The sequence below is a fragment of the Haemaphysalis longicornis genome, unplaced genomic scaffold (genome assembly GCF_048455015.1).
Source record: "Haemaphysalis longicornis isolate Haplotype H1 unplaced genomic scaffold, Haemaphysalis longicornis Haplotype H1 scaffold_1, whole genome shotgun sequence".
NCBI classification, from domain to species: domain Eukaryota; kingdom Metazoa; phylum Arthropoda; class Arachnida; order Ixodida; family Ixodidae; genus Haemaphysalis; species Haemaphysalis longicornis.
The window spans coordinates 151,177,121-151,197,571 of NW_027526203.1; the positions used below are offsets into that span (position 1 = coordinate 151,177,121).

General features: G+C 47.8%; 1 protein-coding gene across 1 annotated transcript in view; it reads right to left on the reverse strand.

The window, feature by feature from the left end:
* LOC144137957 (protein crumbs-like) overlaps positions 1–20,451 on the reverse strand; it is a 168,306-nt gene that overhangs the window by 54,626 nt on the left and 93,229 nt on the right. Inside the window, exons 8-13 of the mRNA XM_077669997.1 lie at positions 19,077–19,308; positions 16,556–16,682; positions 15,436–15,592; positions 10,789–11,116; positions 7,879–8,146; positions 4,998–5,165 (exon numbers count right to left, since the gene is read on the reverse strand). Of these exons, the coding sequence (XP_077526123.1) occupies positions 4,998–5,165; positions 7,879–8,146; positions 10,789–11,116; positions 15,436–15,592; positions 16,556–16,682; positions 19,077–19,308 (1,280 nt within the window). The remainder of the gene's footprint in view (positions 1–4,997; positions 5,166–7,878; positions 8,147–10,788; positions 11,117–15,435; positions 15,593–16,555; positions 16,683–19,076; positions 19,309–20,451) is intronic.

Sequence of the window (20,451 nt, forward strand, 5' to 3'; positions counted from 1 at the left end):
CTTCGGTAGTAGTTAGGGATATCAATGGCACCTGTTGAGTGCCTTCCAAATACTGCTGCGTTAAACAGCAGGATGTGAAGTCATTATTGGAAATCAAGAGTGATAACACAGCTAGGCTAATGCAATTTCCAGTAATGAATTTCTGCTTTTAACTGCAAACACAAGTGGCTTGACAGAATACAATAGATAGGTAGCTTATGAAAGCACAGTAAATGGTGTTAAAAGAAGTAGTGATTTTTTTTTATTTAACTTAACTTAATTCAGATGCTACTGGCAATACCAGGCACATATGCATTTCATTTCGTGTAGGATATAACAAGCCAAAGCATTAAAACGAACGCATGATAAAAGTTCAAGCAAGCAGTATACCATATTTACTTGCGTAATGAACCCACTCGTCTTCCTTGAGAATTTACTTTTTTGTCACTTTGAATAAAAAATGCAGCGGGAATATGTTTTCATCTCAGCATGGTTGCTGATGCCATAGACCAGGGGTTCTCAAGCATGTCGGTCCCAGGGAACCCTGCTAAGTTCTGTTAAGTGCCAAGGAACCCCGCCCCCCCTCCCGCCATTTTTCATTCCGTTCGTGCTACGTTAACGTGCAATAAATTAAAAAGCAAGCAAGGGTATCGTTTTTTTTTTCCGTTGACTTTACGCGAATGCGTACGCTAGTGGCACCTATCTCCAAACAGGAAAAATGCGCATGGGGTAGTAATATAAGACCGAGATTCAAGTGCAATAGTTTAACCACGTGGCCCGTTTTCGGAGTCTGGCTGGCTCAAAGTTGCTGGCGAGATTTATTGCGCAGCTCGCGTGTTTCTGTTATGCGTCGAGATGTGCTTACTGACACTCGGGCGTGAGTAATGGAGGTTCCTTAGATCGATCGCACCTCAAGTTCACCATATAAGACTTTGCGACTGCGGAACCAGGGAAAATTTATCAGTGGCTCGCGGAACCCTGAGGAGGGGCCTGCGGAACCCCTAGGTTCCGCGGAACCCAATTTGAGAAACCATGGAACTTTATATCACGCTGAAGTACACGCTGAAATGCTAAAAACGCATTCCAACAGAAAGAAATCTCAACAGTAGCCGGAGACGTGAGCGCGAATGCCGTGAGCGCGCAATTTAAAAATTGCGCGCTTGCGGAGCGCCACCTGCTGAATGCAAAACAAACGTTGTTGTGCCATTAAAACATTGCTGTGTGCGAACAAAGAACAAAACGTACTCCTGGTGTGGGAAAAGAAGTTCTGGAGTGCCTTGAGGGCACAGAGGATGGTGCGCTGTGGGCCGACAAAAAATGTGAGGCGGCAAGAGACTTAAGTGAGGAGAACAGCTCCATGGCGAGTAGGGGGCCACTAGCATGTTGGGAATAAAAAAGAAATTTGATCACATAATTACCTACGTGTTTTTATGATACTGGCAAGGCTCTGACAGTGCTTCTCTTAGCAGCTTTATTATATAAAATGTCAACTCTTAAAATTATTGCAATTTTTTCCTGCATAATGAACCCTCCCCCCAAATTAATGCCGAATTTTCTGGAAAAAAAGTGGGTTCATTACGCAAGTAAATATGGTACTATTTGTACACAGAATAAAAGTTCACAGTATCCATCTATAAAACAAACAAAGTAAAGTCCAATGAGTGGTCAAGGTTTCCATTTAAATCGAACAACCAAACAGAAAAGTTACTGTGAAATTACAGTTCCTACAGAACGAAGTTTAGGTATAATTTGAAACTGAACATCAATACTTCTCCAAGCCCCTGCTGTGGTGGCATGATCTTGCTTCCATTTCCCCGCCACTGTCAGCTCTTACCCCTTGCAGTTTCTTTTTCCCTTCCTGTTCCCATTGTTACTGATATAATAGCAGCTGTACCTTAGTGCAGCAGGAAACACAAAAAACAGCGCTGTTGGGAGGTGCCATGCTTACTGAGCCGACACTTGAACCAGTGAGTCTTCTACTACTACCAGCAATTTGGGGCACACAATAAACTACCTTTCATAATTGCAAATGTTGCCATAAGTGTCCTGAAGGTTTCAATGAATAACTTGCTACTTTAACCTGGTGCTAACCTTCATGCCAACCCTAACATCACTGCTTTTTACCATAACTGAACTTTGTTACGACAGGGATGAGCGTACAATCATGTCCAGCCTTGCTGGTCACGTGTGCTCGATAGCCAAAAGGCTGTGCACTTTGGCATTTTTGTATGGTTGCTTCATACAAAACCAATAGACAAAAATGGCACACAGCGGAAAATTTCAGACAAAAAAGACACTTTTTCTAATGAGAGCAAAACGATGCTGCCAAATGAGGATCGCAAGTGGAAAAAAGGCCATTTGAGCATCAAAATTGTGCCACTTTAGGCTGGATTCGGTGTCATTTTATGACATTACGGCCCAAGTGTGTACTCTCAAAAAGTAAAATTTGGCACCCCAAGAGACAAACGCCTCTACTTTTCGAAAATGGCAGTTTCGAAAACTCTACCTTTCCTGCCATGAGAAAGTGGCTTCACCACAGTTCCTTCCACGGTTTGACACAACAGTAGTACAGTGGAGACCGCTTATAACGTATGTCGTGGGAGTCGCACAAATCCGCACTATCAGCGGTACTGCACTATAACAAAAACATGCGCGAATTCAACCACATCACCACCTACCCCTCAAGTCTTCCTATATTTATCATGACTTCAGCGCACAGCACTTAAAAACAAACCTTTATTGCATATTTTTTTTCACATCAGCCGCTGCTGCAGGGCCTTGCACATTGCAAGCGCGGTCCTACAAATGGCGAGCGCGGCTTTAACTTCCGTTGTGTTTGTGTTTTGAAAGACCACGGCTGCATTTTTAGCGTCGATGAAAAGATGCCGCAGGATGGGATAAGAACGCCAGCGGGATTTTTTTTTACTCCACCTTGTGTTCACGATGCCGAAGGCGACTGCTTATCAGCGCAACGTAGGAAATTTTCGGCTTTGTGTTGCTCGCTTGTTCGGAAAGGGAAAGAGCAGTTGCTTATCTGCACAATGTTCTAAAGCGTGAACCGCATGGAGCAATTTCTTCTTGTGAAAATGTGCAGTGCACGCCAGTGCAGACAGATACAACTGGCGTGATGTTTGGTGTTTGCGGCGCGGTAAGAAGCGGCAACATGGCGTCGGTGCTGGCCGTGAAGTGGCGCAGGCAGCTCCAGCGACCGCTTCTAACCGCTTGCTGAAATGCCGCACGAGGCGCAAGCGAAGATGCTCACGCAAGAAAACAGCTGATAATATGGGCGAGAAGTGGAATATCTAACTGCCATCCACAGTGCTTGTGAAAGCGCCCATCAAAAAATGCCGCAGTGGTAAGCCTAAACATTTCTGGCGCGGCCAGCTGGCTAGTAGCGCTTCGAATCTCCTGCCATGGGCGCGTCTCCCCATTAGTGCAAGTTGTCAGGCTGCTCTCATTGCCACGCGAAGAAGCCACCGCGATCGCGGAATCGTCGACACCAGCATGAAAGAGACACACGCGCAACGCCGACGTGCACAAATCGTGTGCAAAAATGGGTCATGCGCTTCACACTCAATAGAAACAACTTGCTGTGCTCGGACCGGGAGGGGAGTCACTATCTTCCGAGGTGCGTCAACCAAAGACAGTTGTGGTTATAACGTACGCGCGAACTAAAGGGTGCCTATTTTTTTTATTCTGGGTTGGAGTTAGAGGAGAGCAAGGGGTGCGTGCTGCGTGACCCCTTGGCCGATTTCATCCTTTTTTTTTTAAGTGCGAAGCACTTCTTAGTCGGGCCTACTCCTGCTTCCACCGCCGTCCTCCGTCTGCAGCCTAGCAACGGAGCTAGCTACCGTGCCTAGCAACGGCGCCGGATTTCCGACGCGTGAGGGCGCTCGCATAGCGCCTCCTCTCCCCCCCCTCGCTTACTCTCCTAAAGCCCCTTTACTACTCTCCAGCTCGCAACACCCTCTCTCGGCGCGCCAGCCAGGCCACTACACTATATATAAAAAAAAAAAAAAAAACAGCATCCGGCGCCAGGTTTCCATCCGAGGACTTTGCGGCCGCAGCGCGACGCTCTACCGACTAAGCCACGGACGCGACGCTGATATCAGTGTTAGTAACGCGCCTTATATCTTTAACGCATTCAAACGCGCGAGTGCGCACGTAAGAGACTCGGACCCCGTCGTCTTGGTCGGGGACTTTAACGTGGACGTGCGAAAGGGCGGCGAGTGGTTGGTCGACTACATGCTCGACAATCACTCCATGACGTGCCTACCGTTGGAGTCTCCAACCACCGTCAACGGCGGGTATATAGACCTGGCCTTTGCTAGGAACTGTAATGTAAGGGCTGTCCTGCAACAACCCTTAACGGTCCACTTTAGCGACCACAAGGCGGTCGTAATGACCGTCGCATACAACGACAACACAAACAAGTGCTGAAATAAATACTGTCGTTTCACTTTACTTTGCGTGTGTGTGTGTGTGTGCGTGATTACATTCCCTCTCGAACATCTCTCGAACATACACGTTAATTCACCAAGATTTCCGCAGAGGGACAAACGAGGCGTGTTAAGCCGAACGTGATCACGAGGGGGTGTTAATGTAACTAACGGGCAAAATGCCACCAAACTTCAACAAACTCCCCCTCATAGCATCACCCCGTGCTTCGCACTTCCTCATACTCCCCTTCGGGGAAACGCGGGGGAATTTTTTTCTTTTGCTACCCTAAAACGATGCCCCAGCTGCGCTGGTCGATCAGCAGACCTGCCGAAAAACCGCACTATAAACGGTATTGTGCTTCGGCCAACCGCATTTTAAGCGGTATGCTTATGCATCGAGTTCTATGGGAGCCAAACCGGTGGCCACAAACACCTGCATTATATCCGGTCCTGCACTATAAGCGGTTACGTTATAAATGGTCTACACTTTACATTACCAAGGGTTAAAGGGAAAGAGTTCAAATGGCATCCTGTCAATGTACATCAAGCACTGGACACAGCAGCCCCAGCACAACTCACCTGGTCCAGGCAGGTGGCGCCATTCATGCAGGGGCCTGAAGCGCACTCGTCAAAGTCGATCTCGCAGTGCTCGCCCAAGTAGCCGGCAGGACAGACGCACTTGTACTCGTTCACCCCGTCCACGCAGGTGGCCCCATTGCGGCAGGGCTGCGTCAGGCACTCGTTCACCTGCAGCGACCAAGGGCATTTGTAGGCCACAACTGGGCACGTTCTCAGGCGGCAGTTGCCTCCATGCAGCTTTTCCACAGCCAACGCAAAAACAGATACGGCATGGGTACGCAAGACAATAGCCAGCTACAGTCTCTGCCGTTACAATGAACCCTCTTAATCCGGAAAAAAATGTCCACTGTATCCGAAGTATGCAGTATCCGAACAGGGAGGAAGTGGGGGGTGGGGGGTATATGAGCGCGAAGTAGGAACTTTGATTAGTATTGCATATACGTTGTTTGTTGTTTCGACAATATTTTGTTCCTACACGCCTGCACCATCTCTGCACAGCGTTCACGCGGCGAAAAGAATCGCCTAACGCAGTTTTCGAAGCTTAGCACTGGCACTTGGAAAAGGCCTAGCACATGCGATCTAGTGTGTAGAGATGCATGCTTAGCTGAGAAAATAAAGCAATAATGTAACCAGTAGCAATTATTAACCAGCTATAAAAACCAGTCACGGCCAGCAGAATTAGCCAGGCTTTCACCTTTCTCCCACAGTGGAATGCGTCAGCACACGCTAGAACCAGCAAAGACCGGCTTCGCAAACTGGGCATCTGTAGCGTGAGCTGTCTTGTGCTCCCCTTTTGAGGCACGAACGCATGTGAACTGTTTTCTTGGTATTTTTTGCAAACACCACACACAAGCCTGGACGACGCCAGGCACTCCTTGTGAGGCACATGCTCACAGGAGCAGTAAACGGCAGGAGTACCGTGTAATGCGGAATATAGGTCGAGGCGGAATGTAGGTCGACCCCCTTACCTTGTAGCCGAAAAATGCAAAAAAAAATAATTAGGTACCAACCATTGTTTTATTGAGACTATAACTTGTTTCATCTCAGATTACCCGCTTAAAACTGTCTGAAGTATCGTCGGACGACTGCTTCTGGCTCACTGTCACCCACACAGCAGGTCGTCCTCGGTGCAGTCCAGGGAATTGCTTATGCAGCACTTCTTTTAAACACTCGCAAGACCATGTCATCGTGAAGCGAGCGCAAAGCATGGGACACTCGTGTGCAGACCGGAGCGACAGCCAGTCTGTGCAAGCTGTCAGCAAACATCTTGAGGTATCCATTCGTAGAGACATTGCACGACGCTAGCGGACAAAATTTGCCCCTTTGTACAGCAGCACAGGTGCACAGGTGCACAGAGTAGCGCCCATGAAACGAGGTCTTCCGAGCGTTGCATACCGAGAGCTGCCCCTTCAGCTAACGCCGCTAGCAACACTTCTTTTGGCGATACCGAACTGGCGCAAGGCGGACGCGCCATTGGCCTTGGAAAACCCACAACTTTTCTTTTAAACGCTGCTGTAAACTGGCATCAAGTGCCTAAACTCATTTTGAGCAAGAAGAAAATAGCACGCACACATTCGCCGACAGCGAGAGAAGCAACAAAACAAAGATGGCATCTCGTCCAATTGATGGTGGTGGCGATGGTGCCTTTGGGATTTGGATGGGCTCGATGGGCTGCCTGGTTGCCAGATGACAACTGTTAGTGACTGCAATATAGGTCGAGGGGTGACTTTTCGGCAAATTTTTCTGTAAAAAATCTCGACCTATATTCCGCATTATACGGTAACTATCATCCGGGGGTTTTCTGATGACGCCGCACATCAAACCCATTATGGCTCCGCTGTTAAGAAAAGCAATCTCCTGTAACACTAGAATTTAAGCCAGCTTCCAGGGGGGGAGAAAGGAAGCCGCAGTTCCTTCGCTTAGCAAAGGGTCTGCTGTCTGCCATCTGCTGTCCGCGCCATTGCTGCTGCTTCGCTTAGCTTTATGCGGAGGCTCCACGCTTTTCTTTTTCTAGCTTACTGATCTCTTTTTATCACCCCCTTTCTCCTCTCTAATCTTTCATCCCCCTCCTCCTCTCCTCTCCTCCCCCTCCAACCCCGCACTGGGTTGTATGCAGCTGAGCCCCCAGTTGGGCTCAATAATAACCCCAGTGCACTTCCTTTCCTTTTCACCCTAATCACCTAGTAGTAGTAGTAGTAATAGTAGTAGTAAAAGTAGTAGTAATAGTAGTAGTAGTAGTAGTAGTAGTAAGTGTTTACTACACTACTGCTAAACATTGTTACTGCATTCCCGCTGCATTTAGGCGCAGTAACTGGAACCTGCTCCAGATGTTCATCATAGCCATCAGGAAATTATAGCTCTGGATCTGGATGCCTTCCCATCATTACGTTTTGTTGGTATCAGCCAAGGACCCTGGTGCTAGTTTTTTTAGAGAAACCACAACTTTCTTCAATCCCATTTGCAATGCTGGGCACAGCAGTGACCTTTGTTTCACTACATTTAACTTTGATGAGCGCAGGCCACATGTATTGTCACAGAAACAACACACAGACATATCTCCATACAGATGAGAAGCAGTCAATTTTTCTTGCCCTCCCGTGCACATACAGGGCACGTCGGCACCACCCCTCTTGGGCATAACTTTATGGGCGATCATTCCAATTGATGCAGTGGGGGGTCCACACTGGAAATGCGATTCCAGTTGTGTGACAAATTTGCACTGGCAAACTGAATCCACAGCACCACTTCCCTCCACTCCTCCAGCTTCCTCACCACTCTCTCATCTATTTTCGCGTTGGCTTCGTGCAAACGACACCGCCGGGTTGTTGCGAAACTATAGCGCTACTACTGCTCATGCAAAATGTGGGAAAGGAAGCCTCACCTCAATGTGACAGTGCCTGCCCGTGAAGCCCGGCAGGCAGAAGCACTGATAGCCGCCCAGCTTGTTCTGGCACACAGCGCCGTTCTGGCACAGGTGCACGGCGCACTCATCCACGTCCTCCTCACACCTGGCGCCCTGGTAGCCGGGGGGGCAGACGCAGAGGAAGGACCCCGCTTCTTCCCCTTCCCGGCAGGTGGCTCCCGGCAGGCACGGGTTGGGCCGACAGCGCTGCCCGCCAGTGCTGCCGCACCCGTGCGGGTCTGGACACCTGCACACGCGACGGCACAGCTCAGGAGGAGGCTCCCTGGAACGAACACACTGCTCTGATAAAAAGCAGCAAGCTCTCCCGCGGGCTTATCAGTAACTGTCGAATCGAATATCAAATCGAATTCGGACAAAAAAGCCAAATATCGAATCAAATATTTTTTTTTTACAGGCCTCGATTTTTCATAGGTTTTTGTGCAAAAGCAGAAGCTACTTCGGGAGATACGACGCTCTTTTTTAACCTAGAGAACGCCCCTGTCAACTCGCATCAGCGGTACTCCAGGAATCCAGAGCGGGCACAACATGCACTTAGCAAAAAAAAAAAAAAAGATTGCACTGGAGTTGCTGTCCTGTAATCATAGACAACGACCACACAGTGCCTCGTAACTCAGAAGCGAGCACTTTGCAGCCATGAACAATAGGACACGAAGACACGGCACAACCACAATCATAGACCACGATGAGGCACTTCTTCGGGAGCACATGGGCAGCGTGAAGCGTGAATAATTCGTAGCGGAAGGAAAGCTCGCATTACAGTCACTGTGGAAAAGCCTGCGCTATCCACTGTGGTCTGAAAAACAAGTACAAACGTGCAGTAACCATACACCAACTGCATTAAAAACAGCCAAAACCACCTTTGATTTTAAATTAATGGAAGCGCTGTCAAAACGGCGGTGGTCTTTACTGGACGCTGTCCTAACATGTAAATATCCACGTGCAGAATTCAAAATGGCGGCCAGAGTCCACGGGTGTGGCTCGAAAAAAAGATTTTATCGACACAATCGCAGATTACTCCGTGCAGCGAAACAAAATTTACGGCCTCTGCAAGATGCGCATGCCGAAAGCGTGATTTGGAACGGTGTAGCAGCAGTGCGTTAACGCTCACCAACGTGGGAGCACTTTGCAAAGGCAGGGAATGTTCGGAAACTCCACTCGACTATTCGAAAAATCGAATAGTAGATATTTGATTCGCAAATCGAATTATTCACAGAGGCAATATTCAATTCATATTCGAATGTTTGAGTATTCGCACACCCAACTGATCAGGATACTGTTCCTTGCTTTCCTTTAATCAACGCCTCAACGCCTAATCAAGCCCGCAGTTGCATCAACCGTAACATTTAAGACTAATTTTTAGTAATATCTTCAACGATCAACTTCTGGAAGGCATAAAATTATGTCCAAGTGATTTCACGAATGTTTTCCCCTGCCACTGCATGCCTCAGCACATCGAGCGCCAAGTGCATTTCAGCCGTCGTGGGCGGCCTGTCGTGGCTGCTGCCGCGGTCGTCGTCTTCATCACTTGTCATGTTGGCAGAAAACAGTGTGCTAGTGTGCGATTGCGTAAACTTCCCCGAGCCGAAAAGCATAAGCAAACACAGGCCAGCAGCAGACAGACAGTGTTAGAGAGGGAGAGGATGACAACGAGTGTCATTTATCAAACAAAAAAAGCAAAAGTGAGGGCCAGGTCCACACAAAGTGGGGCGGGGGTGGGGCGCCTGCTGCCCTTACCCCACGGCTGTGGAATGCAGGCTGGCTCGAGTGGGCTCAAGGACGCTTTCTACCTTCCTCCCAATGGTGCGCAAAGCATGGTATGGTCCTCTTAATGGAGGGACCAATGAGAGATCGCAAAGCCACATGACGTAGCCGGTTGGGCTTGGCAAACTTGGATCCCACCCACATCGCGCTCCCTCCGCCGGCTCATGCGCTTCGCTTGGTCTGCGACCACCAGCTGTTGACGATGGGTTCGTATGGGTTCACCAGGCCCTTTACACAACTGGGTATTTCCATATTTTGCCTTCATCATACAAACAGCTTCAGCAGTTGAAAAACTGAACCGCCTCCCTGCGAAGAGCCTTGTTCCAAGCTGCCATGGTGGGAATCTTTCAAGTGGAAGAATGTCCACACTGTGCTGGTTGCATTTAACAAATACAGGAATTCTTCATGCGCATGTACACGTAATGAGAAGTTGGGGGCCTTCATCACAACAAGCAGCAGGCAGCACAGCAAAGGATTATTCCAGGCTTGGGCAGTTGTGTTTACGAGGGCAGGTAGGAACGGCAAAACAAAACGGCAGCTACAGTGAAAGAAAAAACAAGACCAATAGATGCTCATCGGAAAAACCGAGCATCGGTATCGGTACACACTTTTTTGAGCTAACACAGCTCCCTCTTTGTTGTGAATGCAGGAATACTGTGAATACAGGGCACTCACACTAGCATTTGTCACACTAGTGTGTATTCCTCTTATGTGCCCCATCTTTTAGTGCCAGTAATATGTTTTCATTAGAACTCTTATTCATTTCTATGTAGAGTTCTCTCTCCACCACCCTTCTCCTGAAAAATGCCTTAGAGGAATACCAATCTCTCCCATTACAGTAAAACCTCGTTACACAAGACTCTGTTACAAGAAACATTTGAATGAAAACAGTTTGGTTGGTTTTCCTGTGTTCGCCATGTCAGCAGTATCACATACAAGAGGCCTTGGTTACGAGAGACCTGTTTCCTGGGTCCTTTGGGTGTCTCTTGTAATGAGGTTTTATCAGCCTGCGAGACAATTCTGGCCAACAGCCCAGGAATATGCACTGTTCCCGCATTCCGAAAAATATCTAGACAATCACCCAAGCATGCCCAGCACGGCACGTACCTGCACTCGTATGCACGCAGCTTGTCAATGCACTCCATCCCGTGGGGACACTGGTGGCCAGCACACTCGTCCACGTTCTCTTCGCACTGGTCGCCCTTTAGGCCCAGTGGGCAAGCGCACACGTAGCCCTTGGAGGCCTGCCTGCTCTCCCGACAGGTGGCGTTGTTCGCACATGGCCGGGCGTCACAGACGCTCGTGGCAGGTGTTCCAGTCGCACCGCATGTCTCGCCACCATCCTGGCAGTCGCACTTCCACCCCGGCTCGTGACACAAAAGGGTGCCGTTGACACAGTCGGCTGTGCAGACGTCTCTCCTTTCACACCGGTCACCTGTATGGGTAGAGTAGTGTGAGCAAAGCAGGCATTGTGTTCTTTCATCTGAACATTCCGCTAGGCATGGCTGAACAAGCGGCGGCAGGTTCAAATCGAATTTGAAGCAAATGATTTTGGCCGAATACCGTCACATTAAATAAAATATTTTGTGGTGTATAATAAGATGCGATGTTTTCCTACAAACTGTGCAGCTGCATCTTATATACAACGGAGCGCCTTATATGTGCTTTTCTTTTCTATTTCTGGTGGATGCGAAAAGAACCAGAGTTGATGACCTGGTTTGTATCAGCGTTTAAAACTGGCTGCCACATGTATTGCACTAAAACCATGATACAATAAGCCACTCTGCGAGGGGGGCACGGAGCTAATCAGCAGTGGCACCGCGATCGAGTGATTGGCATCAGTATTGGTATCGGGGGAGTATCAGCGGTGTGGGGGACATTGTGCAGGGAGTGCGTTGCGGTGTGGTGCATTGGAAGTGTGAATGATTGGGGTGTGCGAATACAGTTGAACCTCGTTATAAAGAACACCGATATAGTGAATTATTGGCTATATAAAAACTAAATACAAACTTTGGTTGGACACGCTTTATTTCGATGGCACTTACTCTTTCATAATGAAACTAAACCATGAAAGCCGCGCACGATATTGGATGTAACGGAGAAATATTTGACCAGGAGTGTGAAAAGCTACATAAAAAAAGAAGAAAAAAAGTTGTCTGTAACGCCAGTAGTATAAATTCGCATGTTCGGGAGGCATGACATTCTTTTTCAACCTGGAGAACGAACTTTTCAACTCGCATTGGCGGTACTCCAGGAATCTGGAGCGGGCAATATATACATTTGTAAAAAAAACCCGATTTGCACTGGAGTTGCTGTACTGCAATCATAGGCAACGACTATTCAGAGCCTCGTAAGTTGCAACTCAGAAGCGAGCACTTTGCAGGCATGAACAATAGGACGCGAAAGCAATCATGGACCACGATAAAGAACTTGTATAAGAACGATAAACCATGAAGCGTGAATAATATGTAGCAGAAGGAAAGCTCGCACTGCAGTCGCCGTGGACAAGCCTGCGCTATCCACTGTGGTTTAAAAAACAAGTAAACACGCAGTAACCATACACCAAAACTGTATTAAAAACAGCCAGAACCGCTTTTCATTTCAAATTAACGGAAGCGCTGTCAAAATGGTGGCAGTCTTTATCAGAAGCTGCCCTAACATGTAAACATCCGGTCGTACGATTCAAAATGGCGGCCAGAGTCGACGGCGTGGCTCGAAAAAAATATCTTATCGGCGCAATCACAGATTACTCCGTACAGCAGGATAAAATTTATGGCCTCTGCAAGGCACGCTCCTCGAAAGCGCGAGTAGGATGAAATTTGCCGAGTAGACAGTGTAGCAGCAGTGCGTTAGCGTGCGCCGACGTCTCTCGCTTTCGCAAAGCCAAGGAACGTCTGGAAACTCCACTGGACTATTCGAAAAATCGAATAAGTACATATTCGATTCGTGAATCGAATTATTCGCGGAGGCACTATTCGATTTGTATTCGAATATTCGAGTATTCGTACACCCCTAGTTACAACGAATATTGGATATAACGAACTAATTTGCTGTTCCAATGCTACTTCATTTTAACAAGGTTCAACTGTACTCAAATATTCGAATACGAATCAGATAGTACCACTGCAAATAGTTCGATTCACGAAACAAATACCCACTAGCATTCGATTTTTTCAGATAGTTGTGTAGATTTTCTGATGTGCCCGGCTGTGCAAAAGTGTGAAATGTCGCCGCGTGCTAACACATTGCTTCTGCACCGTCTACTCCATTTCGTTTACTCGGCAAGCTTCATCTAAATCGTGCTTTCGACGAGCCCGCCTTGTGTAGGCCGTACATTTTACCGTGCAGCATGGAGTAATTTCCGATTGCATAGATAAGATCACCGTCGACAATATGGCCACTATTTTGAATTCTGCGACCGGATGTTTACATGCTAGGGCAGCTTCCGGTAAAGCAATTGTACAAACTTTGCCGCCACTGTCATGTTTTTGACAATGCCTCCATCAATTGAAAAACAAAAGAGGTGCTGTCTATTTTGCATGCAGTCGGTGTATGCTCACTGCATTTTTTAGTGCGCAGCACTGAAGTGCCCGCTACTGCGGTTTGGCGGCATCACTGGCCTCGCAACCAAGTGAATGAAGGGAACACCAAAGACTGAAGAAAAATGGAGGAGGAAAGTGTGGCGAAAGTGTAAGGGGGAAGGCCGTACACCAAGGCAGCGCAAAACGCTCCCCAGAGGCAACGCGCTACGAGATAACCGAGAGAACGAAGACGCCGCCGACCGAATATGAGCCCGCAGAAAAGTGGAGGATGAAAGTGTTGCAAAAGTGTGAGGAGGAGGGCAGTATGCTGACGCAATGACACAGAAGCCCAGCATACGCTGCGTGATGCACGTACATCAGTCCTTCAGTGTCCTCCACGTTGCGTGGCTCATCCGAACCACGTGACATTTGCACGGGAGGTTCAAACACGATTTGCAACAACATACTTGGCGGCGCCGACACACTGCAAGATAACAGCAGAGTAGCGTGTGCCGCCGTGCATTTGCTGATCACGCGATTGCTTCCAGAGATGCAGCAGCCATGCGCCATGACCGAGAAGACTGCAGTTCGCGCTGCACACAAATTTCGCATTGGGGAGTATAGTATAGTATATATATATATATAAAAAAAGCTGACAATTGTCAGCCTTTTTTTTTTTTACGTTCTAGAACCCAGGCGACAAATTGGAGCGATAGTTTTGCTACTTACTACCTTTCCTTTACTACCCCTTTGTTCAACCGATAAGCTGTAAGCACTAGCTATCTCTCCGTTACTTATCTTTGGTGCTCGCCATGGGCCTCTGAAGGAATGCGTACCCTGATAATGGCACTCTAGTAAGCTGCCCTTACACAGCGCAGCGCTGGCTCTCCTGTGGCAAACAGTAGTGCAGTGCTTTTTTCCACAACGTATCATTCACACTTGCGATGTGCATGTGAAGAAGTGCCTTATTGTGGTCCACGATTATGGTTCTCCATGTTTTTGCGTCTATTGTTCCTGTTCGCAAAGTGCTCGCTTCAGAGTTATAAGTCGCTGTCTAGGAGTTCCCTATAATTGCTATAACTGCAGTACAGCAACTCTAGCGCAAGTCGTTCTTCAACGCATCTCGTGCTTGCTCCGGATTCCTGAAGTACTGCCTCATAGTGGTTCGGTGACCGGACTGCTGCAAATGAGTTGGGAAGTGCGTTATTTGGGTTGTAAAAAAAATGCCATTACTCCCTAACATATGAAACAGCTTAATTTTTTGCACAGGAACCTATGAAAAATTGAGGCTTGAAAAAGATATTTAGTATTCGATATTCTATTTGAAATTCGGCTTTTTTTCCTAATTCGACTCTATATTCAATTTGAAAGCTACTATTTGGTATTCACACACCCCTATTGAATGACTATGCAGTGGGAACTATCAAGTGCCAGACTTGCGAAAATCACCCTGTAATTTCCCAACACTGGCCGTATGGACAATAAAGTGCATCACAACAACGCGTCAGGAAAAAAAAAAAAAAAAGTGCCGCCGTCGACCACATGGTTGCAACACAGTGTTACTTCAATACGGGGACCTACACACGCAACTTTCTAGGTGAAGTTTATCGTGAAACAGCGGCAGCAACGACTCCCGAGGTTATGAAGGCCACAGCCATCTAAATGGCCACATTCATTACTAATATTAGAATCTTTCAATGGTTGAAATTCGAAAAGATTGTGACAACCATGATTCTCGCTTGCCCAGACTGCTAATACAAAACAGGATAAGTTGACTCACTTTGCCAGATGCCATTTGCAGCTTTGTCTGCTCCATGTTTAGTGGCTACTTCACTTATGTTTCCCCCTTCCTACGTTCACCAGCGTGTGCTGCACGTGTTGTACTGTGGTATGCCAGCAGCGAAGTTTAAAGTTATCGTGTGTCAAGTGCGCTATCAAACACGGGAACCGAGCTGCAGGATGCCATTTCGATGGCACTGAGAAAATGACTAGCTTGTGGTGGCAGTCGTCCAGCAACCTACAGCCAACCTACAATGTTACAATGGCAGCTGTAACTGCGGGCCTCTGCAAGGCAGACATGCCAGCTTCATCAGTTCCCTGGCACGACAAAAATTACAACAATTAGAGCAGTGTTAATAGGTGCAAAGAAGAAGATCATGCCGCGGCAACAGTGCCATCAAAAATAGGCAAGCATTTTGCAATATGGTAGGGCCTCAAAACAGGCCTCGCTCACCCGAGTATCCCGGCAGGCACTGGCAGCTGAAGCGGCCACCGGACAGCGAATGACAGATGCCATGCAGGCAGGGATTGGCTCCCCGGCAGGCATCCAGCTGCCTGTCACACCTCTTGCCCTCCCAGCCAGCTGCACACTGGCACATGAAGTCGTTCACCTGAGAAAAGCCAAGAGCAGACAGCACCGTCATCACTCACTTCGCCCCCACATCCTAAGAAGAGAGGGGGGAGCTAGCACATGTGCAAAAATCCCCAAGCACCATCAACTACAAGGCAGTTGAAGCCACCATGGCAATTCAACATGATGGAAAGGAAAGGACTGGCCTTTAAAGCACTGCAAAAAAAGAAAAAGAAAGAAAAAAAAGAAAAGGTTTGACGAAACACGGAAGGTGGTAACACAGAAAGTACAAGAGCATGTGGCAAGTCCTCGTTTTATCAAACTTGGGCAGGCCTGGTCAGGACTTGATACAGAGATCATTTCACTTTCACTTTTTGGCGACCTGGGCTACTATACAATACAGCTACTGCCGACAAATTTAAAGGGAAACTATAAGATGCTTAAATGGTCCAGCATTTCTTTAGAGCTCTAAACATGCGATCATTCCTGACAGCCCTTGGACCCACACAGCAGAACCCATTTCGCTTTTAAACTGCGGGGTTTCAAAATCACTCTGTAGCTTTATTTAGGGGTGACTTGTATACAGTCGGTGAGACGGCAGTAATTAGAAACTACACAATTTTCAGCAAACTGCACCACCTCCCTCCATTAAAAAGAAGAAAAAAAAAAGCCTGCTCCCTTGAATGCAGATGTTTTGGTACCTTGACCTGGTTATGGCTAATGTATTTAGTTATGTAATGTTATGTAATGCAATGTTATGGTTAATGCATAAGCAAATCCATGTTGGAGCGGAGGGGTCTTGGATCGCGTGCCACCATTTCCAAGCATAGCAAGTGAAAAACAAGATAAAAAAGTAAACTGTGAAAGGAAGAGCTTGCCTACGATGACACCAGATACAACGGAACCTTGACTAACTTAATTCAGTCGGAACCTCCCACTCTGGATGGCAACCGCGGGTGAACAGGCAGCTGCTGCTCTGCAATGACAACCAACGCCAACTGACCAGGCCGAGGCAGGTTCCCCCGTTGAGGCAGGGGCTGCTTGCGCACTGGTCGTCTTCCACCTCGCACAGGTCACCCGAGTAGCCCGGCAGGCAGAGGCACACCGCCCCCCACTGGTCGTAGTCACACCTGAGGAGCACAGACACGCCAGCATCACCCTAGCGGCCATGAAGGGCCAAAGCACGGCAGCAGAGAAATTTCTCAGGATTACCAGAATTACATGAGCATCAGGCATGTTTATACAGTAGAATCTCGATGATACGATTCTGGGTGATACGAAGTTCGGGATGATACGAATTTCTGAAAAGTCCCGGCAAATTGCATTGTTTGCAATGGGAAAAATTTCGGCTGTTACGAACGGACCTGCGCGGCCCGGCGGATGATACGAACGAGCCGGCGAGGCGCCCAACTGCTGAACAAGCAAGTGACGGCTCTCTCTCCCCATTTGTCACTCTTCTTTCTCCAGAAACGGCCGGGCTGTTGTTTTCTGCTCGCGAAAACGCGCCCCGCACGCCCCATGCCCGCCGCGAAACTTCTCGCACGCTGCGCGCGCCGCGGCCGGCGGCGGCAACATGGCGGTGGCTTCAGCCGCGAAGTGGCACAGCCGCTTGAGCGACTGCTTCTAGCCGCTCTTTAAAATGCCGCTCAAGGCAGACACGAAGTTTCTTGTGCAGTAAAGGAGCTGATAACGTTGGCGAAAACGGTACTATAAAACACCATCCGCGCCGCTAGTGAAAGCGCCCATAAAATATCTGCCGGAGTGCTAAGCCTAAACATCTCGGGCGGAGCCAGCGGGCTGTCTCGAGCGTTTCGCAAGTCGTCAGCGTCTTTTTCTGACCGAGGTAGGAGATACCGCGGGCGCGAAATTGTCAATGCGGCCTTGAAAATACAGCGTGCCCAAAGCCGAGGCGTGCGAATCGCGTGCAAAAACGCACCATGCGGTTCACGCTTGACTTGCGGAGTGTAGCGAGCTTGGACACCGGGAGTGAGGAGACAAGCGCGAAGCTAGGCGAAGCGTTACGCGCTCCAGAAAGGACTGCTTTGTGACGTGGGGGTTTAAAAAAAGCAGAAAAAATCATGGATTTGTTCACGCGAAAGTAAGAAAAGAAATAAACGAAAACTTTTTTCAGCGCTCAATTTTTTGGTCTGTGTTGGTTCATACGAATTTCGGATGATACGAATATTTTTCGCGGTCCCGCGAGATTCGTATCATCAAAATTCTACTGTATACACGTACAAAGTGCGAAAAAGTAGACCGCTGGAGTGGTGAATAGGATGCTGATGGTAAAGCTCAGAGGTATTCAAAAAAAAAAAAAAAAAAAGAAGTCCATCATTTCTACCCAGATGATGGCCGCCGTCAGGTGCCTTTGTGCCTTCGTGCCTTCATGGCCCCACCACCATGACAGGTGTATCCGTGGCACCCGTTTAAAGGGGCCATGGAGACACAATACAAGTTTGTTCTATTCGAAACATTTGGTGTTTCATAGCGCCCCTAGCATTTGCTTTATTCATTGAGAAATTAATCAATTTGAGTTAAAATTTTGATTCTCCCACCAAATTGTGTGTTTCACGACATTTGCGATGACGTAGCAAAAACAGGTCTTCAAGCAAACGTTAGCACGCCGCATAGTCTGCAGCAGACTGGGAACGTCTTGTTTACCGTCAATCCACCTAGATGGCGCCACCATACTGCGTGGCACCGCTGTCCACCTTCACTTTGTTTCTGACAGTATTTGCACCTGGCCTTTGTTACGGTTGGAAGTAATCGTTTCGTGAAACACTGGGTACGCTTGACAAATAGGGCCATGTAATACAATGTCGCTTAGAATAGAGAAATGTGTTAATCGCAGCTTGTGAAAATACATACCCAAGTTATTACACTAATAGTGAAGCACTTGCGGTTAACGTCACCACACGAGATGAAAGTTGTCCCCACATAAAACATAATACCATCAACAAACCTAAAATCAGTAGGACAGTTTCTGCTTGTTTCTTCTGTGCCAGGGAAAAATTTTGCAGAACCATATAAATGAACCTTTAACTTTCACTTTCTTTACTAGTTTCAGCACACAGAATCTGCGTCACATTGCAACCCTTATTTATTTTAATAAATAAGGGTTGCAATGTGACACAGCAGCAAACCAAACTTGTACATAATACACAAAAGGATAAGCAGCTGCCTGTGAGCACTGATGCACACTGCACAAGAGGCCGTCCACAACTGGTAAACCTAGGAAACCTACTGGCCTGGTCTAGTGGACGCGGATTTCCACATAGAGCAAGGAGTTTTGAATAACACAGCGACAAAGCAGCTCAGATTCTGCATTCTCTAATGCAGGGTGCAAGCAGCAATAAAATGCAAAAATTCGGCATTGTGCATTGGAGTACTCAATCCACTCGACATTGTGCACTCGACATTGTGTGCTTGACATTGTGCAACCAATAATTTGACACTGCCCGGAGAAGTACTCAATCCACTGTGGGAAACACCCCAAGCGCCGGTGTGCCTAAAAGTCAGCTCACGTGGCTCCATTTCTGCAAGGTTGGGACTCGCAGGGGTTTGTGCCGCTGGCATGCTCGCAGTAGTCCCCCCAAAATCCCGCTGCACAGGAGCACCGGAATGGCAGGCCAAACAGGGAAGTCTGGCTACTCGGGGAAGTGAGGCCACTGGAGTCGTAGCACGTGCCGCCGTGCAGGCATGGGTTGGAGGGTGATGAACAGTTGGATGGACGGACACACTGGTTCGTACTCGGATCTGCACATTGTATGCGTGCACACTGACTCAGCATGGGGAAACTTGTCATATGCTGCACATAGCAGAGCTGGTCCCCACACAAGTGATACCGTCAGACTGAGTACATGCCCCAAACGCTGTTTATAGGTGCACTTTAAATTGAATCCATTGTTTTATGGTACAGAAATTAATTTTTTGTGCAACATCTGTCTAATTGAAAAACGCTGATCATTTATAGTAAGTGACACCTGTATACTGCGTGAACTACGATAGGATAGACACCAGTTTACTGAGCCCCATATGTTGCCACATGTAAGTCAACACAGAACATAACTTGACCCACTGAATTCCCATGCTCGAAAGAGACATAATGGCTGCGTTAGAACTGTGGTTTGGGCTAGCTGGTGCATGCCAATTGAAATTCAAAACAACGCAATAAGGACGGGACAAGACGGGACGGGAATGCCCTGGTGGGGAGACGAGGAACAGGGAAGGAGGGGATGATGAAAGAGATGCTACAGTGCAAGTTTACGCAGTCTGTGCAAAGCCCAAGAGGTCACAAATTGCTTTAACTAGTAGTGATCACTTTAGAGCCACTACACGCTTAGTCATGGCAACATGCAGTCCACGACTGAACCAAGGGGAACAGTTAGAACGGTAAGACACCCTGTCCAGACAACATTAAAAGACTTGGCGAGAAAAGAGAGAATAAAAAAATCACACACCTTATTAGCTGTTCATGCAGAGATTCTTTTTTGTCTGTGTGTGCCCAGACCTGGTGAAATACTATCTGCTTGGAACGGTCACAAATAGATGGGTGGAACTGGTTAGCAAACAAGACTGACTGGCATGTGGCAAAATACGCTACCTGTTGCTGCAACTTGTCGTTTCAACAATCACAGCTCCCATTTGTAAGCTTTACAAACTTCACAGATGGGGCTACTCTGCACTTTGTCTTTAGCCCTGCATCGCCGAGTGTGGAATAAAACACGAAACGGGTGCACCTGGCTCCTGCAACGGGTGCCCGCTGGAGCAGCGGAAGGGTTAAAGAACGAAACCTCGGTTGCTGACAAAAAAGAAAGGGAGAAAATTACCCCCCCTTATTGATCATCACTAAATGTGATAACGTTCACAGGCATGCAGATGGTAATATAGGAGGATATG